Here is a 22,991-nt window from a genome sequence, read left to right on the forward strand (position 1 = left end):
GGACAATTTCATGCTTCCAACTTTTTGGGAATAGTTTGAAGATGACCACTTCTGTTCCAACATGACTGTTTTCCATTATCAATGAAAGTAAAGGAAAATCCCAAATGTTGGGTTGTCCTTGGAAAAGTAATATGCCCGGTACACACAATAGGATTTTCCGACAAAAAATGTTTGATAAGAGCTTGTTGTCGGAAATTCCGACGTGTGTAATCTCCATCGGACATTTTTCATCGAAATTTCCGACACACAAAATTTGCGATCAGGATCTCAAATTTTCCGACAACAAAATCCGTTGTCGTAAATTCCGATCGTGTGTACACAATTCCGACGCACAAAGTTCCACGCATGCTCGGAATCAAGCAGAAGAGCCGCACTGGCTTGTCGTACTTGTTGACGTTCTTGACGTTCGGAATTTCTGACAACATTTGTGTGACCATGTGTATGCAAGACAAGTTTGAGCCAACATCCGTTGGAAAAAAACATGGATTTTGTTGTCGGAAAATCGTGTATACAGGGCAATAGAGGGGAAATCTTCCAATGGGGACACTCGTTCTGGGGATCCCCAAGGAATTCCTTTAATTTGCAGGGATTTCCCCCCACTTCCTGTTTGGCTATGGGACAGGAAGTGATGGGAAATCTCTGCAATGGGACACAGATGGCAAAAAAAAAAACTGAGAGGGGTTATAACCCTCCCTTGCTCTATCCAAAATGGGGAAAAAAAAAGATTTGCCTATAGTCCTACTTTAACCACTTGCTGACCAGGCCTTTTCTGGAACTTTTTGTTTACAAGTTTATATTAGTATTTTTTTCTAGAAAATGAATTACGTGGAACCCCAAAATATTATATATATATATATATATATATATATATATATATATATATATATAAATTTATATATTTTAGCAGAGACCCTAGAGAATAAAATGACGAATGTTGCAATATTTTATGTCACATTGTATTTGCACAGCTGTCTTTCCATGCTGCAACTGCAAGCCACACACTTGGTTTATGGTAGTTCCATTGCTCGCCAAAGAAAAAACAATCATTCAAGGGGTGACAGGATGGCCTTCAAAAAGCACTTTTCAGAGACTGCACTAGTGTGCACTTAGCCTAATTTTGTAAAGAGTTGTGCACATTGTTGGGCCTATATAAAGCTTGCATAATATTAATTAGTATAATGTACAGTAAGTCCAGTAAATCTTTATTTTGCATGTCAGAGTTAAAAAAATTCCAACGAATTTCAGGGGCATTGTGTTTGTTATTAGGAAGCTAAGATGATAAATTGCTAATACAACACTGCTTCTTCTCATAACAGGCCTACATCAAGATTTACCAAGGAGAGGAGTTACCACACCCAAAATCAATGTTACAGGTAAATGAGTTACATTTTTCAAATTTTTCTGCAGTGACGGCCGCTCCATTAGGGTGCAGGGGCGCCGACCCCTGATCCATGCACCGGCCCCTAATCTACATGCAGAACGCCAGACGCATGGATTTCAATGGCGTTTTTTCTTTTTTAAGCACATGATTAGAGCTGGAGGCTCTAATTGGCATCAAAAAAGGGTGGACTCGGGGGGCGCAGAGCACTACGCCCTGAGGCATCCCAGTTGTGTGACTTTAGCTAATTATTATTTGCTAATGTCTTCCTGCTTCTCCTCCCAGCCAATCAGGAAGTGGGTCCCAAGACCCGATTGGCCGGGAGTTCTGTTCCTGTTTGGCCCACTTCCTGTTTGGCTGGGAGGAGAAGCAATGCACCTCCCACGACAAGCTGGAGCAAGCTGGAGGAGCAGCCTAAGGCAAGGCCACCAATCGCCGCCTTCCCGTCCATCTGCCGTGGGGGGGTGGGGGGGGGTGGATGCGGTGGTGTGAGTGAGGGGTGGCAGGTTTTGTTTTCCCACCCCCCTTCCTCCCCCAAATATTGAGCATCGGCCACCAATGTTTGTGTCCATGTGAGTGAATCTGTATGGGAGTGATTTTGGTATTTATCAATCAGCTGCTGCACCTGCAGGGCTCTAATGAGGAAACTTGCAGGGTCTGCATCCCTTTAGATGGGATTTCCCTTTGGCAGGGGATTCTCCAAATCAAATATGTATCTTAGTGCAGACTTCTGGGAAAATCAGGAAGCCAATCACACAAGCACGAAATTACATATCTGGAGGGGTGCTCTGTATACCATCTGTGTACAGAACACCTCCAGGTAGCCATATTGCATTTTACAGAATGTGAGCTGCAGATTAAAAAGGAAAGGTCATTTTTAACAACATTTAATTACAATATAACTTGTGTCACATTATATATATATATTTTTTTTGCTAATTTTTTTTCCCCACGAAAATGGAGTTACCCTTTATATGTGATGGCTGCAATAGTTACCTTTTAAGGCTTTTTTTACCCTGTGATCCTACCAATAACACATTTCCTGCCCTAGGGTGACAACACTTACTCACTATGATGTACAGTAAGTAAGGAGGAGCAGTGTTATCATCCTAGGACAGAACAGAACCCCCCCCCCCAACTCCTCATCTTTATTACATAGGTGGAAGGTGTTTTGTAGCTCATAGGAGATAAATGGGAATTTTTGAGATTTCAGATCATCTCAGGGGAAGTGATAGGGACACTGGATTTCCTACAGGATCAGTATTTTCTGAAAATATGCTTAGCTGGGAAAAATAAAATGAATGCAGCCCGGCTAAGGTCAAGTAAGTTGCAACATTATATTTATTGTCCATAAGTTTAATCACTTACCTTTCATAACAGACCTCAGTGAGAATAAAAAATGTAGCATGAGTACATTTTAGGCAGGCTGTAGAGGGTGCAGACTAGTCCCGTGTTTCCAGCTTCTAATAGTCTCTTACAGCATATTTCCTGTCTCCAAACACATCTGTGGCATCTCTGCAGTTTCTGACCATCCACTATAGTATGTCCAGTCTCTGACCATCCACTGTATTATGCCCAGTCTCTGACCATCCACTGTATTATGTCCAGTCTCTGACCATCCACTGTATTATGTCCAGTCTCTGACCATCCACTGTATTATGTCCAGTCTCTGACCATCCACTGTATTATGCCCAGTCTCTGACCATCCACTATAGTATGCCCAGTCTCTGACCATCCACTGTATTATGTCCAGTCTCTGACCATTAGGGATGAGCTTCGAGTTCGAGTCGAACTCATGTTCGACTCGAACATTGGCTGTTCGCAAGTTCGCCGAACAGCGAACAATTTGGGGTGTTCGCGGCAAATTCGAATGCCGCGGAACACCCTTTAAAAGTCTATGGGAGAAATCAAAAGTGCTAATTTTAAAGGCTAATATGCAAGTTATTGTCATAAAAAGTGTTTGGGGACCTGGGTCCTGCCCCAGGGGACATGGATCAATGCAAAAAAAAGTTTTAAAAACGGCCGTTTTTTCAGGAGCAGTGATTTTAATAATGCTTAAAGTCAATCAATAAAAGTGTAATATCCCTTTAAATTTCGTACCTGGGGGGTGTCTATAGTATGCCTGTAAAGGGGCGCATGTTTCCTGTGTTTAGAACAGTCTGACAGCAAAATGACATTTTGAAGGAAAAAACTCATTTAAAACTACCCGCGGCTATTGCATTGCCGACAATACACATAGAAGTTCATTGATAAAAACGGCATGGGAATTCCCCAAAGGGGAACCCCGAACCAAAATTTAAAAAAAAAAATGACGTGGGAGTCCCCCTAAATTCCATACCAGGCCCTTCAGGTCTGATATGGATATTAAGGGGAACCCCGACCAAAATTTAAAAAAAAATGACGTGGGGTTCCCCCTAAATTCCATACCAGACCCTTCAGGTCTGGTATGGATTTTAAGGGGAACCCCGCGCCAAAAAAAAAAAAAAAAGGCGTGGGGTCCCCCCAAAAATCCATACCAGACCCTTATCCGAGCACGCAACCTGGCAGGCCGCAGGAAAAGAGGGGGGGACGAGAGTGCGGCCCCCCCACCCTCCTGAACCGTACCAGGCCACATGCCCTCAACATTGGGAGGGTGCTTTGGGGTAGCCCCCCAAAACACCTTGTCCCCATGTTGATGAGGACAAGGGCCTCATCCCCACAACCCTGGCCGGTGGTTGTGGGGGTCTGCGGGCGGGGGGCTTATCGGAATCTGGAAGCCCCCTTTAACAAGGTGACCCCCAGATCCCGGCCCCCCCCCGTGTGAAATGGTAAGGGGGTACTTATACCCCTACTATTTCACGAAAAAAGTGTCAAAAATGTTAAAAATGACAAGAGACAGTTTTTGACAATTCCTTTATTTAAATGCTTCTTCTTTCTTCTATCTTCCTTCATCTTCTGGTTCTTCTGGCTCTTCTGGTTCTTCCTCCGGCGTTCTCATCCAGCATCTCCTCCGCGGCGTCTTCTATCTTCTTCTCCTCGGGCCGCTCCGCACCCATGGCATGGGGGGGAGGCTCCCGCTCTTCTCTTCTTCTTTTCTTCTCTTCTTCTCTTCTTCATTTTCTTCTCCGGGCCGCTCCGCAATCCATGCTGGCATGGAGGGAGGCTCCCGCTGTGTGACGGCGCTCCTCGTCTGACAGTTCTTAAATAACGGGGGGCGGGGCCACCCGGTGACCCCGCCCCCCTCTGACGCACGGGACATGACGGGACTTCCCTGTGGCATTCCCCGTGACGTCACAGGGAAGTCCCGTCAAGTCACCGTGCGTCAGAGTGGGGCGGGGTCACCGGGTGGCCCCGCCCCCCCGTTATTTAAGAACTGTCAGACGAGGAGCGCCGTCACACAGCGGGAGCCTCCCTCCATGCCAGCATGGATTGCGGAGCGGCCCGGAGAAGAAAATGAAGAAGAGAAGAAGGGAAGAAAAGAAGAAGAGAAGAGCGGGAGCCTCCCCCCCATGCCATGGGTGCGGAGCGGCCCGAGGAGAAGAAGATAGAAGACGCCGCGGAGGAGATGCTGGACGAGAACGCCGGAGGAAGAACCAGAAGAGCCAGAAGAACCAGAAGAACCAGAAGATGAAGGAAGATAGAAGAAAGAAGAAGCATTTAAATAAAGGAATTGTCAAAAACTGTCTCTTGTCATTTTTAACATTTTTGACACTTTTTTCGTGAAATGGTAGGGGTACTTATGTACCCCCTTACCATTTCACACAGGGGGGGGGCCGGGATCTGGGGGTCACCTTGTTAAAGGGGGCTTCCAGATTCCGATAAGCCCCCCGCCCGCAGACCCCCACAACCACCGGCCAGGGTTGTGGGGATGAGGCCCTTGTCCTCATCAACATGGGGACAAGGTGTTTTGGGGGGCTACCCCAAAGCACCCTCCCAATGTTGAGGGCATGTGGCCTGGTACGGTTCAGGAGGGAGGGGGGGCCGCACTCTCGTCCCCCCCTCTTTTCCTGCGGCCTGCCAGGTTGCGTGCTCGGATAAGGGTCTGGTATGGATTTTTGGGGGGACCCCACGCCGTTTTTTTTTTTTTTTTTTTTGGCGCGGGGTTCCACTTAAAATCCATACCAGACCTGAAGGGTCTGGTATGGAATTTAGGGGGAACCCCACGTCATTTTTTTTTTAAATTTTTGGCTGGGGTTCCCCTTAATATCCATACCAGACCTGAAGGGCCTGGTATGGAATTTAGGAGGACTCCCACGTCATTTTTTTTTTTAATTTTGGTTCGGGGTTCCCCTTTGGGGAATTCCCATGCCGTTTTTATCAATGAACTTCTATGTGTATTGTCGGCAATGCAATAGCCGCGGATAGTTTTAAATGAGTTTTTTCCTTCAAAATGTCATTTTGCTGTCAGACTGTTCTAAACACAGGAAACATGCGCCCCTTTACAGGCATACTATAGACACCCCCCAGGTACGAAATTTAAAGGGATATTACATTTTTATTGTTTGACTTTAAGCATTATTAAAATCACTGCTCCTGAAAAAACGGACGTTTTTAAAACTTTTTTTTGCATTGATCCATGTCCCCTGGGGCAGGACCCAGGTCCCCAAACACTTTTTATGACAATAACTTGCATATTAGCCTTTAAAATTAGCACTTTTGTTTATTCATGTTCGTGTCCCATAGACTTTAACGGTGTTCGCGTGTTCGAACAAACTTTTTTCCTGTTCGCATGTTCTGGTGCGAACCGAACAGGGGGGTGTTCGGCTCATCCCTACTGACCATCCACTGTATTATGTCCAGTCTCTGACCATCCACTGTATTATGTCCAGTCTCTGACCATCCACTATAGTATGTCCAGTTTCTGACCATCCACTATAGTATGTCCAGTCTCTGACCATCCACTATAGTATGTCCAGTCTCTGACCATCCACTATAGTATGTCCAGTCTCTGACCATCCACTGTATTAAGTCCAGTCTCTGACCATCCACTGTATTATGTCCAGTCTCTGACCATCCACTGTATTATGTCCAGTCTCTGACCATCCACTGTATTATGTCCAGTCTCTGACCATCCACTGTATTATGTCCAGTCTCTGACCATTTTCTGTAGCAATCCATAAACTGAACATGTGTGGTCATTTTGTGATGTCACTGCCACTCTCGAGTCCCCCTTTATATCAAGTAAGTTGACCACTGCTGTTCTGACTCTTTTCCAGTAAAATTTTCTTGCAGTCTGTCCCCCATAGGAGTGGCTTCCCAATACTTCTTCACTTGAAATCTACAATATTGCATATAATCCACTGCGCTCCTAACAGCTATTGATGCTTCCAAAATAGTGGGTGCTTTACTGCAAACCAACAGATGGCCACTATTACCTTGATAAATGTGTCCTCAAAAACATGGTCGAGGCCCCAGATGTTGCATAACAAGTTTATGACAATAGTATTATTATAGGAACTAGCGCAATCTCAAAAGATCAAGTGGATCTGACCTAAAGACTTAAACTCCAAATTTAGGCAAGAAACAGGGACATTATATTACCAAAAGTATTGGGACGCCTGCCTTTACATGCACATGAACTTTAATGGCATCCCAGTCTTAGTCCGTAGAGTTCAAAATTGAGTTGAAGCTATAACAACTTCAATTCTTCTGGGAAGGCTGTCCACAAGGTTTAGGAGTGTGTCTATGGGAATGTTTGGCCATTCTTCCAGAAGCGCATTTGTGAGATCAGGCACTGATGTTGGACAAGAAGGCCTGGCTTGCAGCCTCCGCTCTAATTCATCCCAAAGGTGTTCTATCGGGTTGAGGTCAGGACTCTGTGCAGGCCAGTCAAGTTCCTCCACCCCAAACTTGCTCATCCATGTCTTTATGTCACTACGTTGTTTATATGAGATATTTATGGTATGTTTCTTTTTTTATTGCTCTTTTGCACATTAGTCCTGAGGAAGTGAGAGGCCTTTCCCAACGAAACGCGTTGGCTGTATTTGATCCTCTTAAACAATAATTGTTTCAAAAAGAGATATCAACTTTTGTATTAGGCACTCCTCAATACCCACCCTTTGGGGGGCTGGTGACACTTTTGCTTTTATGTGATCTCCCAAACAGGAACGCATGGCCATAAAAATAAAAACTTGACATATTCTATCCCTCGCTCTGCAATGAAAACAATAGTTTTGGCTGGAGTTGGGCTTTAATAGATATCTCAATAATCAGCCTGTGTTTAGTTCAACAACCCCCCCTCCCTCATTTTTATTGTCTCTTTAATATCAGGCTACAGCAGAAGCTAACAACTTGGCAGCCGTGGCCACAGCAAAAGACTTGTACAATAAGAAAATGGAAGAGGTAAGTGAATCCATTTTGATGAAATCATTTCCACTTGCGTGTGGGCTGGGTGCAGCGAGGTGTGGCAGCAGAAATGACACTGAGGCCCAGATGCAGAAACGAGTATTTTAAAGAACTTGCAAAAGCCGCAACAACATCCAAGCGGGGAGAATGCCCATCCAGGAAACTCAGTCAATGCAGCGGAGAGTAGCGCTAGTAGGCCTGAGTTGAAGACAGCGTCTGGCGAGGGAGGTGGAGTGCGGCGCGGCCGGTCCGACCCAAGCAGAAGCTTTCAGAAGTGTAGACATAGGTCTGACCCAAGCGGGAGCTTTCAGAAGTGTAGACATAGGTCCTACTCTTCTTGAACCTCTCCCTGCCGCTAGTGCTGTCCCTGACAGACAGGGTACCTCTCCATACACAAGTCACTTCACAAATGCATGCGAAGGGAGCAGGCACTTTAAAAAAGGCTCTGTGTGACCCAAAATGGCCGCTAGGGTCACCTGGATGCAGCGTAGCCAACCGGAGCTTTGCTCCAGGGGATGGGGGAAACCCTAGAGAAACCAAGTTTTTTTTTTTACTTCTCTCCAGCTTCAGTACCGCTCCGGTCGAGCGCCACCTACAGTGGAGAAAGCAGACTGCACCTGCCTACATGCCTATTGGCCTGTTTAGTCAACAGAAAGTTTAATTGGTATTATACACAACTTTAAAATTTCTTACACTGAGTTGTTTCTTAGCTATACAAAATTAATGCTCTGAAGTTGAACAAAACTGTGAAGAAATAAAAAATAGGTTACCTACATAGAGCACATTTATTATTATCAGCAGTCTTGAGGCTGTCCCACAGTGAAAGCTATATACAGGTGCATCTCAAAAAATTTGAATGTCATCAAAAAGTTAATATATTTCAGTAATTCAATTCAAAAAGTGAAACTCATATATTATATAGATTCATTACACACAGAGTGATATATTTCAAGCATTTCTTTCTTTTAATTTTGACGATTACGGCTTACAGCTAGTGAAAACCCAAAATTCAAGATCTCAGAAAGTTAGAATATTGTGAAAAAGTTCAATGTTGTAGACGCATGGTGTCACACTCTAATCAGCTAATTAACTCAAAACACCTGTAAAGGTTTCCTAAGCCTTTAAATGATCTCTGTCTGGTTCAGTAGGTTGCACAATCATGGGGAAGACTGCTGACTTGACAGTTGTCCAGAAGACAGACATTGACACCCTCCACAAGGAGGGTAAGTCACAAATGGTCATTGCCAAAGAAGCTGGCTGTTCACAGAGTGCTGTATCCAAGCATATCAATGGAAAGTTGAGTAGAAGGAAGCCTTGAGAGAACTGTGAAGCAAAGGCCATTCAGGAATTTGGGGGGGATTCACAAGGAGTGGACTACGGCTGGTGTCAGTGTTTCAAAAGCCACCACACACAGACGTATCCAGGACATGGGCTACAACTGTCACATTCCTTATGTCAAGCCACTTCTGAACCACAACGTCAGAAGAGTCTTACCTGGGCTAAAGAGGAAAAGAACTGGACTGTTGCTCAGTGGTCCAAAGTCTTCTTTTTGGATGAAAGTAAAAATGTTACATTTCATTTGGGAATCAAGGTCCCAGAGTCTGGAGGAAGAGTGGAGAGGCACAGAATCCAATTTGCAGAGGTCCAGTGTGAAGTTTCCACAGTCAGTGATGATTTGGGGAGCCATGTCATCTGCTGGTGTTTGTCCACTATGTTTTATCAAGTCCAAAGTCAGCGCAGCCCTCTACCAGGAAATTCTAGAGCACTTCATGATTACCTCTGCTGACCAGCTTTATGGAGATGGTGATTTCATTTTCCAGCAGGACTTGGTACCTGCCCACACTGCCAAAAGTACCAATACCTGGTTTAATGATCATAGTATCACTGTGTTTGATTGGCCAGCAAACTCGCCTGGCCTAAACCCCATAGAGAATCTGTGAGGTATTGTCAAGAGGAAGATGAGAGACACCAGACCCAACAATGCAGACAAGCTGAAGGTTACTATCAAAACAACCTGGGCTTCCATAACACCTCAGCAGTGCCACAGACTGATCGCCTCCATGCCACGCCGCATTGATGTAGTAATTCATGCAAAAGAACCCCCAACCAAGTATTGAGTGCATACTATACTGTACATGGACATACTTTTCAGTAGGCCAACACTTCTGCTGTACATGGAGTTTACTTTACTTTACTTTTCAGTAAGCCAACATTTCTGTATTAAAAATCCTTTTTTTTTATTGGTCTTATGTAGTATTTTATTTTTATGAGATACTGAATTGTGGGTTTTCACTAGCTGTAAGCCATAATCATCAAAATTAAAAGAAAGAAATGCTGGCAATATATCTCTCTGTGTGTAATAAATCTATATGAGTTTCACTTTTTTGATGATATTCTTTTTTGTTTTTTTAGATGCACCTGTATGTCCTTGATGTATTTGCAGTACTAATGTACTGCTGTAGGCTGGGAAATAATAATCCTTTTTTTTCCCTTTATATTTAAATGTGCACAAGAGATGACAATAAAGAATAAATAGCAAACAGATTGAGTACCGGATGACAGTATAGCTAACAAAGTAAAAACTATTAACGTAAATAGGCATATTCAGAGTTTGAAGAACAGACATGCAAGGCCATGAAAGGCTGGCATGCAAATGCCTTAAAGTGCTACTAAACCCACGGCAGTATAATCAGTCTGTATATGCAGTATAGCATACTTGTTATACTCACTGTGGAACCTAAGGGGTTGATCCTCTGCATTGTGTAAAAAGGCTGTTTTTTTATCCTGTTTTCTCTGATCCTCCCCTTCTTCCACAGTCCCCAATTCATCTCCTGATAGTACAGAGCCTTGGCACTCTGCACATGCTCAGTTTGGTGTGTATTGCTAGAGAGGTTTTTTTTTTCTTTTTTTTTTTTGGAGAGTGCATGTGATTAGCACAGGGCCAATCAGCACTGTCCAGACAGAGGGCCAGGGGTCCTGCAGCCTCCTAGGACAGAGGGGAATGAAAACTCCTCCAAGATTTAACCAGACAATGATACAAGTCACAAGACTGCTATATACTGCTGATGAGAAAAGGTATTTAGCAGTTTATATTTACTAAAATAATTGCATTTTATTGTTCTGTGTACTGTGGGAGACCAGATATAGTAAATGCAGGGTCCTGGGTTTAGTACCACTCTAAGGATTGATTGCACACTCAATAAACAATGAGAGTGTCATATCAACGCAGGATTTCAATTAAGATGTCTGAAAAAGCCAGGATGGCACAATAACTAGTGAGAAAAATTGGCATCGAGTAACTAGCTGAGGCAGTACGCACTGACATTTTTGCTCTTATAATGGGTTCAAAAAGGGTGAGAATAAGGAAAGTGGGGGGGGGGGGGGGGAGAGAAAGGGAAAAAAATGGGGGGGGGGGATGGGAGTGAGGTTACAATTAGGGTGGCAATGACTGAAGACACTGCAGACAGAAAGGATAATCATGTAGTGCAGAGGGCACCAGGAATCGTTGGTTAGGATGACGTTTTCAAATGTGCCAAGGAATGAAGGTGGGAGCACCTGTGACTAATGCTGGCTTAGTCAATAATCTTCTGCTTTGGTGGGACTTTAGTCCTTGCTCTGCTTAATCTGCCTGGTCAATGAAGGGACCAATTCCAGAGGCTCTACTGTTCCGATATTTAACAGTTGAATAACACAGGGGGCAAGGCTTAGTACCAGCCTAATCTTGACTTGGAAAAAAGTTAAGGCTTGGTGTACAGCTCGGGATCCAAAGGGCTCCTTAGGAAGACAGTGATTGATTTGAGAACAAACACAGGTAGTTGAAGGCACCACACTTCACCTTTACAGGTAGTTGAAGGCACTGGGTCTGATACCATGCTTGCACTTTACTGCTGTTGTTACCTTAGCCATTTCAAGCCACATCTGGCCTATGGTTGCAATAGTATAATATCTAACTCTAAAGGTAGCACTAAACGTAATTTAATAATTCATAATCCAAAATATGTAAACCATACTAATAACACAGCAATTAAAGTGCAACGTGCTTGTGCATTAGGGTCCATAAGCTCATTTAAAATTTAACATGATTAACACCTATTACTGAAATAAAATCCATATAAATTGAATGAAGGTGTCCCCACACTTCCACTTTCTGTAAAGAAAAAAAGTGCTTCCCCCACCATGTGTCACCACTCAGAGAGGCCTCTTACCAAATCCAGTGGACCATTAGATAAGTGGTCAAACAGCGCTTGATTAAATCACACCACCTGGTGTCCCGATCTCCAACTTTTCATCCACTGGGCTCCAATCATCCCCCATGCAGTGTCCCAATCTCCACCTTTCCCGCCACAAGGATCCACTCATCCACCATGCGGTATCACCACAAAAATGAAAACGAATATAGACCCATTGTGAAGTAAGAAAGACCCGGTTTTATTAAAATACGCAATAGCGCCCAACAATAAAAGCACCCATGAGTTTAAAAACAGCATACAAGTATATCAGAGATAATTCTTCCATTGTAGCAGGCTGAAACAGTGTAGCGGGCTCCAAGCTCTAAACTCCAATCAGCGATGCGTAATGACGTGATAGTAACATTCAAATTCAGTGATTTTAGTTCAGCACAAATGGCAGATTCCAATTGGTCATTTTTATTATTTGTGCTAAGGCAGGGTAAGAATTGTTTTCCTAAAGAATACATAGAGCCAAAACAGTTTATTTTTTATTTTTAGATTATGTAGGAATATGTATTTATTTATGTTGTATCTATGTTCCATTGGGAAGATTTTGCTTTCTGCTTTATTATTAATACTATACAGGATTTATATAGCGCCAACAGTTTGCGCAGCACTTTCCAATGTAGAGGGGAGACAGTACAATTAAAATACAGTTCAATACAGAAGGGGTGGGGGGGGGCCCTGCTCATGGAGCTTACAATCTATAGGGAGGGGAAGGTGGTTCAAAAGGTAAGCTTGAGGGGGGGGGGGATCTGGTGGAGGTGGCTCAGGCACGGTTCTTAGGTGGAGGTGGGATAGGCTTCCCTGAGTAAGTGAGTGAGTTTCCAGAGATCTCCTAAAGGTGGACAGGATAGGGGCTGACCGGACATACTGGGGCAGTGAGTTCCAGTGGATGGGAGAGGCTCCGGAGAAGTCCTGGAGGCGAGCATGGGAGGAGGTAACAAGGGAGCTAGAGAGCAAGAGGTCTTGGGAGGAGCGGAGAGGATGATTTGGGCGATATCTGCAGATGAGGTTGGTGATGTAGCTGGGGGCAATGTTGTGGATGGCCTTGTATGTTTTGGTAAGTCTTTTGAATTTTATACGGTGGGGTAGGGGAAGCCAGTAAAGGGATTGGCACAGAGGGGCAGCAGTAACGGATCGGTTAGTAAGGTGTATTAGTCTAGCAGCTTTAGAGATACAGAAGGAAATCCTTGGTGGAGCTTATTGCCAGCCTAAAAGGGGCTGTAGCACTAGTGCTGCCACAGGCGGCATGGAATCTTGTAGATCTCCTAATTCTCATCCTTTCCTCGTATCATTCTGCACTCCACCTGCCATTGATTGGTCTATAGGCAATATGTCCACATATCAGTCCCTAACCCTAGATTGTTCCTTCCAGGTATGCGGAGGAGACAAGCCCTTCTTAGCGCCCACCGACCTGCAGCATAAACACCAGGAGCTAAAGGATGATTCCGTCAAGCTGTTCCGCAGCGTAAAGAAAATGGGAGGCGAGGAGTTCAGCAGAAGATATCTGCAGCAGCTGGAGAATGAGATTGATGAGCTTTATGTCCAGTACATCAAACACAATGACAGCAAGAACATATTCCACGCTGCCCGAACCCCCGCCACCCTCTTTGTGGTTATATTCATCACATATGTGTTGGCTGCTATCACTGGTTTCATCGGCCTGGACATTATAGCCAGCTTGTGCAACATGATCATGGGACTGACCCTCATCACACTGTGCACATGGGCTTATATCAGATACTCTGGAGAGTACAGGGAACTTGGAGCCGTTATAGATCAGGTGGCAGCCGCCTTATGGGACCAGGTAGAGTATATTGTCTATTTGCCTTTTACATTGACATGCATTGCAACCTGCCACAGCCAAGATACCATGTTTTCTTTCTCATAAAGGAGAACAATTAAAATAATTAGAATCATAAGGAGTTCCCCATGCAAGAGCAATATTTTAGGTATGAGTAACGTTGGTTTTTGATTCAGCTCTGAGCTTTTACATGTTTGGGGACTGCAACAGAAAAGCTTCCAGTTTCAGTTCTGCGCCTGATATTTAAAATTATGGTTGGAGTCTGCAAGGCAAACAAACTGAATAAGGCCCCATACACACTATTAGATTTTCTGCAGATTTTTGCGTTAACATTTACAAAAACCATGTAGTGCAAGGGCCTGTCTGATTGCATACAAATTTAAACTCTTAAAGTGATACTAAAGGTTCCTTTTAACAAAAAAAAATAACAAACATATCATACTTAGCTCCACTATGCAGCTCGTTTTGCACAGATTGGCCCCGAACATGCTCTTCTGGGGTCCCTCGGCGGCTCTCTCGGCTCCTCCCTACATTAGATAACCCCCTGGGAAAAGCGCTCTCCCGGGGGGGCTACCTTGCGGGCGCGCTCCTGAGTCGAGCATTCGGCGCTGAATGCAGGACTTGGCCCCAGCGGCCGCATCATTGGATGTGATTGACAGCAGCGGGAGCCAATGGCTGCGCTGCTATCAATCTATCCAATCAACAGCCGAGAACCCCCTAGCCGAGAGTTCGAGGGTTCGGGTAAGTAAAACGGGGGGGGGGTCACTGCATAGGATGCATTAAGGTGAAAAAACATTTACCTTTACAACCCCTTTAAGGTTTGACCTCATATTATATGGTTTTGGTAAATCTGAAGACAAAAGTCTGCAGAAAATCTAATAGTGTGTATGGGGTCTAAGCCATTCAGATCAGGTCATGTTTTGAACAGGGCTGTTCCAGCAAACAGTATATCTATAGCCATTTTTTTGTTTGTTTTGGATAGAAGAGGGAATGTGTCCCATTGGGGAGATTTTCCTTTACTTCCTGTCCCAGAGACACAACAGGGCCCCCCAGATTTAGTAAGGTGGGGGGGGGGGTATTTATGTACTAGGACCGTGTGTCATGTTACAACCTAAATTGGTGTAACATAAAACATGGACAGAAAGGTGGACTTAGCCCTCAACTCTCCGGTTATCAATATTAACCCAAAATATTAAGGCACCCCATCTGTGCTGTGTACTGGCATTTCAAAGGACTGATTCATTGATTAATTTGATGTTGGGAAAATGGACACTAACCTGATATTTCTTTTTCTTTTGAACTGCTTCTGACAAAGGGGAGCACCAATGAGGTAGGTGGTTTATTTCCATCAACTTGTACATGTAAATAAAAGACAGATACAGGCCTGCCTATTCCTAACTAAGCTTAAATCAGCTCCCACCCACCCCTGTCTAAACTCTATTCTAGCTACAACCTTAGTCTAGACTTTGAACGCCGCTCCAAGCTGGGAATTACATTCCCAAGATCCACAGGAAGATGGGTGAAGGCTACCAAAATGCCCATCTAGAGCGTTACATACATCAAATGAAGAAGACGCCGCTCTCCCAATCAGCCACTATAACATGAGAATCAAGATTGGCTTCAGCCTGCATGTCTCCGCCAAAAGGCCATGCCCCTGATGCGTTTCGCCCTGCCCACCTGGGTTTAGTCGTAGGGTCAGGATCTTGATCCTAATGTTATGGTGGCTGGTTGGGTAGCATCTTTTTCATTTGATGTACCTATTCTATCTACCCTGTAAAAGGAAGATGTGTATACTTAACGATTCTGAGAGCGATCTGGTCCATTCATATGATCTTCCCAGCGGCCATCTTCAGTGAAGAAGAGAGATCAGTGACAATGGCTGCAGAGCCTAGGCTCTCACCCATAGGCATACTATGGGGCATCTATTGTCGGGTGTCCCTCCTCTACACTGAAGACGACTGCTGACAGTTGACCATGTGACTGGACTGGATCAGATTGCTCTCATTCCTTTCACAGGGTGGATAGAATAGTGCTTAGAAAGGGGGGGGGGATTTAAGCTTAGTTTACAGTAGGCTGGACTTACACTTTAAAGCTGAAATAAACCCATTGATTTATAGTGGAACTTTACCCATAACAACTTGATAAAAGCATAACATTATTTAGCAAGGAACATACATTCCACATTAATAATTATGCTACAAAAATTAGTGTGTGCTGTAAAATTCCTCCAGCATTGCTCCTGTTTCTTCTTGCTGGGGGCTGCCAACTTGCTGAAGCCCAGAGCTTTTGAGTAGCAGTAAATCATAAAGTGGAACTATACCCATCGATTTAACGGTTTGAAAAGACAGTTACATTCCTGGAATGCTGGGGTTGCTAACTGTCACATTTGGTTGTGTCCTCAACTAAACTGTCAAACCATCATATGGCTGGTGTCATAACTGATCACATGTGCAGCGCCATGGCAGTTGCAGATCAAACAGAAGCAGCTTCCTTGGCTGTAAAGGATAGGAGGGTTTAATTTCGATTTAAGCCAGTCCACACAGTTCACACCCTCGCAGGATGCTAAGAATGAAAGTTTCTGTGTATGCTGAGGGAGAGGCGCTGCATGTGATAGTCATGAAGCAATGTGTGTAAATGGAAGGATTGAGGCATTTGTGTACAACAAAAGAATCAACTAATACAATGATAGAAAGGCTTAGTGTATCTAAACCCAAAGCAAAATGTAATATATAGGAGCTTACCAAACCTGCCATACTTACCTGCTCTGTGCAATGGTTGCACAGATCAGCCCAGATCCTCCTCTTCTCAGGTCCCCTACCAGCACTCCTGGCCCCTCCCTCCTGCTGACTGCCCCCATAGCAAGCTTCTTGCTCTGGGGCACTTGTGTGTTCTTGCTCCCGACCCCCCCCCCCCCCCTACCAGTCCCTCTCACTGGCTTGATTGACAGCAGCGGCAGTTAATGGCTTCTGCTGCTGTATCTCAGCCAATGAGGAGGGAGAGACCCAGAAGGGCATCTGCTCTTGAGCATATCGCTGGTTCGGGATCGTGCTTAGGTTAGTATGAGGAGGGGGGGGGGGGGCTGAGAGCTGCAGACTGAAGGATTTTTACCTGCATCATGCATAGAAAGACCTTCAGCCTTTAGAACCACTTTAAAGTGAACTTCACCCTAAAGTTTTGCTTTTAATAATACTCCCCCCTCAAACATTATTGGAAGTTTTCAAAACAAGGTACCCGCTCTCCCCCCCAAAAAAACTGCCAATAGGCGATTTCACCTTAGGTTCTACCTCTCCCTACCCGCAACCTCTTGGGGCACATCGCAAGTCCCAGGAGGCTGCGGGACCATTCACACAGCGCAGAGCAACTCATGCATGCACAGTGGAAAGCCGGCTGTGAAGCCACAAGGAGTCACAGCCGGATTCCCACAGTAAACATGCTGGCGCCAGGGACCTGAAGACCGGCAAAGAACCGCCCCGGGTTGGGATAGTGCTAGATCCATGGACAGGTATGTGCCCAATTCCTGCCAATCAGACCAATGATGGGGCACTATTCCTCCCACTGACACCAACCATAGGACACTATTCCTGCCACAGACACCAATGATGGAGCATTATTCCTGCCACAGACACCAATGATGGGGTACTATTCCAACACAGATACAAACAATGGGGCACTATTTCTCCCATTGACACCAATGATGGGGTACTATTTCTCCCACTGACACCAATGATGGAGCACAATTCTTCCCAATCAGACCAATGATGGAACGCTATTCCTCCCACTGACCCCAACAATGGGGTACAGTTCTTCCCACTGACACCAACAATGGGGAACAATTCCTTCCACTGACACCAACAATGGGGAACAATTCCTTCCACTGACACCAACAATGAGGCACAATTCCTCCCAATGACACTAATGATGGGGCACTATTTCTCTCACAGACACCAATGACGGGGCACAATTTGTCCCACTGTCAGCAACAATGGGGCACTATTCTTTCCCCAATACCAAAGATAGGGCGTTGTTTGCTCCCACTGACACAAGTAAATTTTCTGCCCCCACTTGCCACAGCCTGCCTCCCCCAAAGTCTGAAAGTTTGGTGACCCCCTGCTTTAGGGGACAAAGATGCCGTGTCAACAGTTTTCGAGTGAACCATATAAAACAAAAGGAAGACTCTGATAGACCATTCTTGGTGACTTTGGTGGTCTTTTTTAGGCTCTGTACAAGCTCTACAGTGCTGCTGCCACCCACAGACACTTATATCACCACGCCTTCCCCGCTCCACAACACGAGGTGGCTGAAGAACACGACAAGAACATCTAGCCAGGTTGAGATTCAGCAGCCTGCACCGTCCAGGCCTGGAGGACATTGGCAACTCTCACTGACAAAAGCTGCATGAACTTCAGTATCCACTGACTCGTAAAATTCACAGGTGGTCAAGACCTTATCTTCTGGGGAAGGCTCTGGTCTACTGGTAAGGAGTCTTGGCATGTCTGCCATATTGTTCAGGGCCTGCTTCCTGGGGACTCAAGACGTGGAACCGGCAGGCAACCGCGGACCAGGAAAGTAAACATACAATGGCTTTTGCTAATTTATTTTGAAACCAATGTATGGTCATATACTAACTTCACTGTCAGTCTTGTCATTTATTTTACATCCAGTCAGTTTTTACCTGGAAGAGATGTTACTCACCTTTCCTCACATAGCTCATGTTGTCTTTAATAGGAGCACAAAATGGACAGTGTTCCACATCGCATCCTGTTTACATCACCTGGTGTGCAAAAACATTGGCCAGTGCTCTTCACTACTTCAAGCTTTATTGCTGCCTGTACACTCATATTGATTACATTGTATATTTTTGTCGTTAATGTACATCCTGGTAATAAATATTGTTTCACAAAGAACTTTTTAGAAAAGAATGTTAAAGAGGATTTTTGAGAATGTTAATGATGCGATTGGCAGACAGCCTGGGTGTAATCTGTGCTGCAGTCGAATGACGCTTCCTTGAGTGAATAAAAAAGGGTAAGAGCTTATGCACTAACCCATGGTTGCCAGTCATTAGTTGAACTCCTGAAAAACCTATAAATACACATTTAAAATACTTACTGTATAAGGGTGCTGTTTTACCTGTCAAATTACTCTCCATCCAGTCCTGGGATTTAGGGCCAGTTCACATGTGTGCGGTGCTTTTTTGGTGCAGCACGCTGTTATGCACATTTTACAAATGTTTTTAGCTCCGCAGCCATTATACTCTATTAGAATGTGTGTTTTGATGAAAGTGCATCAAAGTCCTGAATGCTGCATTTTTGGTGCGCTCTCATCTAAATACATGTTATAATAAAGTTAAAAACATTTTTAAAACGTGCATAAAAAACACACTGCACACAGGTGGACTGGGCTTTACACAGCTCTATCACACAGAACTATGCAGATGCCATTGTTTGCTCTGTTAAAGTTATAGACTATAGAGGGAATTCAGTGCTGTCTTCTCTGACCAGGCTGCTGATTGGACAGTGAAAAGCAACAGCAGAGAGATGAGATCATCAATCCGCTCACTTTGTTGTCTCCTCCTATCAGCATATTTCATAATAGAGATAAAGATTGTATTATTATTATACAGGATTTATATAGTGCCAACAGTTTACGCAGCGCAAAACAACATGGGGGCAGACAGTATAGTTACAATATGAATCAATACAGGAGGGATCAGAGGGCCCTGCTCGTTAGAGCTTACAATCTAGAAGGGAGGGTCAAGTGGAACAAAAGGTAATAATTGTGGGGGATGAGCTGATTGAGAGAGCAAGACACACTTGAGGTGGTTATAAATCTCAGACATGTAATATGAACAAAGCATATCCCTCTATAGTGTTTAATTGTCTCAATCCAGAGCACTAACACTAGGTTCACATCTATGCGGTTGCGGTTGATGCAGTTTTCAGGTGCGTTTTGCATTTTTAAACCCGTGTTTTTGAGGCGTTTGTGCATGCAGTTTTCATGCATTTTGCGTTTTTCTTTTTTCTTTTTAAGCACAATGTGTATAGCTGGTTGCTAAGGAGTGGGCCGGGAAGCCGGCCGCCGCATCCTTAACAACCGATGAGTCATCAGCTGTCAGCGGGCTGACAGCTGAATGTAAAAAAAGGAATTGCAAGCAAAAAAAAAGAAAAAAATCAGGGAAAAAACGGTGTGGGGTCCCCCAAATCCATACCAGGCCTTTATCCGAGCATACAGCCCAGCAGGTCAGGAAAGGGATGGGACGAGCAAACGCCCCCCCCCCCCCCCCAAACTATACCAGGCTGATGCCCTCAACATGGGGGGGGGTGCTTTGGGACAGGGGGGACTCTGCCACCCCCCACCCCAAAGCACCTTGTCCCCATGTTGATGGGGACAAGGGCCTCTTCCCCACAACCCTGGGCGGTGGTTGTGGGGGTCTGCGGGCAGGGGGCTTATCGGAATCTGAAAGCCTTTAACAAGGGGGCCCCCAGAACCCGCCCCCCCCCTATGTAAGTGAGTGTGGAGTCAATCACGCCACGTGCTGGACCCAAAAAAAAAGCTCCGCCAGTGATGAAGGCTAACCGCAGACTGCCCGCTCCTTTATCTGACAGTTCTTAGATAGGTAAAGGCGGGGGCACTCAGCGACGTCACCTGGTGACACTGCCGCCCTGTGACATCAGCAGCTCAGCATTCTCCGCGGACAGCTGATGACTCATCGGTTGTTAAGGACACAGCAGCTGGCTTCCCGGCCCGCTTCTTAGCAACCAGCTATACACAGTGTGTTAAATAAAAAAAAAAAAGCATCAAAAACACACTTGCGTTTTTGGTGTGGATCCATTGAAGTCTATTACACGCAAAAAGCAATCTGCTGCAGGGAAAAAAAGTTCCTGACCCTATCCAAAAAAAATGCAGTGCCGCAAAACGCACAGAACTACATCTATAGTGTGTTTCTGCAAAACACACCGAAAAAACGCATAGGTGTGAACGTAGGGTAAGTGCCAAGCTGCCATGTTCTTCTGCTATCTTCATGAGTCACTTCTGACAGGTTATTCTAACACCAAGAGAAAAAAGGTGACTGGGGAGGGAGCTCCAGCACACAGTTTGTGATTGACAGCCTCAGCTCTGTTCCAGTGTAAAGGGGGTGTGCCCTTCCCTCCAATCAGGTCTTACTGAATTCTGCAGAGTGTAACTTCAGCTCCCCACCCCGTGCTTTCTGAAAGCTCATACAAGCGGTATAAAGTATAGATTTTGAACGGATGTAGAGACGAGAAGAATGAAGATAAACAGGTACAACTTATGATGTTGGAGGATTTGTTTCATCTCTGTGTATGATCCTAGGCCAGTCACTTCACTGGGTATAAGTAAGGGTTAACAACCATTATAAGGATAAGGAAACTGGAATGGACAACTTAGCCCCTGAAATGAGAAGCCAATGAGAACTGTCTGCACACCGGTATCCCTATATACAGAGTGTTCCGGTGTTCCGTCAGAATAGGTGACCCATTAGATTAGGTAACGGAAGTGACGTACTGTCACCTGTAAACTTACTGCGCATGCGTAGCAGGTTTGCTAATGTGGCAGAACACCTGCAGTCAGAAGGCGGCAGCGGACATATTACTACACCCAGCTACGTATTAAATTTCACAGTCATTTTAGCAATAAACTGAGTGGCTATAAATAAATATAGTATGTTGACATCTGTGATGCTGTTTTGAATGTTACATTTTGAAAGAAGCTGGACGCCAGGAGTAGGAAGGTGGCAGAGGCCATCTTGGTACACCCCGCACTGGTCAGCGCCAAACCTTTACGCTTTGAAAATGTAACATAAAAACAGCATGACAGATCTCAATATACTATATTAATTTATATACGCTCACTTTATTTGTTAAATAAGTGTTACCTAATCTGACGGGTCGCCTATTCTGAATGAACACTGGCACTTGGAATTGTACCTTAGCCAGCACTGTAGGGAGTTATCTCATCCCCAATGATGCCAGTGTTCCATCAGATTAGGCAACCCGTCAAAACTTGTAAAGGAAGTGACGTTCCATCATGGCCATCTTGGTACACCCCGCCCACAGCCGCAGTAAGCCTACAGTCTGAAGTCGCCAAGCAGACATCTTGTTACACTCACGGATGTCTTGCATTTCACACTTATTTTTAACACTAAACTGAGCTTATATCGTGAAATACAGTATTTAGAAGTCTGTGACACTGTTTTGATGATGAATTTTATAAGCAGCATTCTTCTGTCACAGAAATAACAAACGTGTGAGATCAGCAGGCTTGCCACTGCTTTTAAAATTCAACATCAAAACGGTGTCACGGACTTCTAAATACTGTATTTGACGATATAAGCTCAAGTTTAGTGGTAAAAATAAGTGTGAAATGCAAGATTTCGGTGGGTGTAAAAAGATGTCCACTAGGCGACTTTAGACTGTAGGCTTAGTGTGGGCGAGTGCAGGTGTACCAAGATGGGCGTGACAGAGCGTCACTTCCGTTACAAAATCTGACGGGTCGCCTAAACTGACGGAACACCTGCATAGTTTCAGCTGTAATGAAGAAGAGCATTGTGGAACATGGATCATAGACAAATGTAAGTGACCACTAAATACCAAACACTGGAGACTTTCCAATTCCAACTGGCACCAGGTATAGGGCACTATTCTTTTCAATGGTACCAGCGATGGGGGGCACTGTTACTCCTATTGACAGCAATGATTGGCACTCTTTTTTCCCACTGATACCAATCATAGGGCACTGATCATCCCACTGTTGGCAACAATGAGGCACCATTCCTCCCAATGATATGGAATGTTGGGTGACTACTCCAGTGTCCCATTGTTACTGTAAGGGGAAAGTTTTTTAATGGAGCACTTAGATAGCAGTATAAACCAACAATGATTCTAATCTACTATTCGCTATCCAAAACTGAAAAGATCGAATGTTTTTGGTGGACTCTCACTGCGTAACAGTGACCTCTAAACAATAGCAAACTTGAAATAAAAACCTGTGTTAGCTCAACCAACCCTGTGGTAGCACATATCTATGGAACTTCACTCACCATAAAAACATGATTAGCCAAAAAGATTTTTTTATATCAAAGGTAAGAAAAAGACATTAAAAAACATCATACATATATTAGCATCAAAAGCTATAAAAACAAAAGGACCATCTCTGGACAGGTGGTGCAAATCCACCCAAGTTGTAGAAGCACTGAGAATGCTGTAATACAGCTGGGATGATATTCCCAAGCCTAAAC

General features: G+C 44.5%; 1 protein-coding gene across 3 annotated transcripts in view; it reads left to right on the top strand.

Annotated features, from left to right (window-relative positions):
- Positions 1-18,657, top strand: part of ATL1 (atlastin GTPase 1) — a 125,861-nt gene extending 107,204 nt beyond the window's left edge. The window contains exons 10-14 of one of the 3 annotated variants that reach the window (XM_073608625.1): positions 1,317-1,373; positions 7,628-7,699; positions 13,310-13,741; positions 15,054-15,068; positions 17,954-18,657. In XM_073608625.1, coding sequence (XP_073464726.1) covers positions 1,317-1,373; positions 7,628-7,699; positions 13,310-13,741; positions 15,054-15,068; positions 17,954-18,061 — 684 coding nt within the window. In that variant the 3' untranslated portion in view covers positions 18,062-18,657. Of the gene's footprint in view, positions 1-1,316; positions 1,374-7,627; positions 7,700-13,309; positions 13,742-15,053; positions 15,069-17,809; positions 17,846-17,953 lie in introns of those variants that run through there. The other 2 variants (XM_073608627.1, XM_073608626.1) reach the window with 2 other exon arrangements.
- The last annotated feature ends 4,334 nt before the right edge of the window (positions 18,658-22,991 follow it).

The sequence above is a fragment of the Aquarana catesbeiana genome, linkage group LG13 (genome assembly GCF_042186555.1).
Source record: "Aquarana catesbeiana isolate 2022-GZ linkage group LG13, ASM4218655v1, whole genome shotgun sequence".
In the NCBI taxonomy this organism is placed as follows: domain Eukaryota; kingdom Metazoa; phylum Chordata; class Amphibia; order Anura; family Ranidae; genus Aquarana; species Aquarana catesbeiana.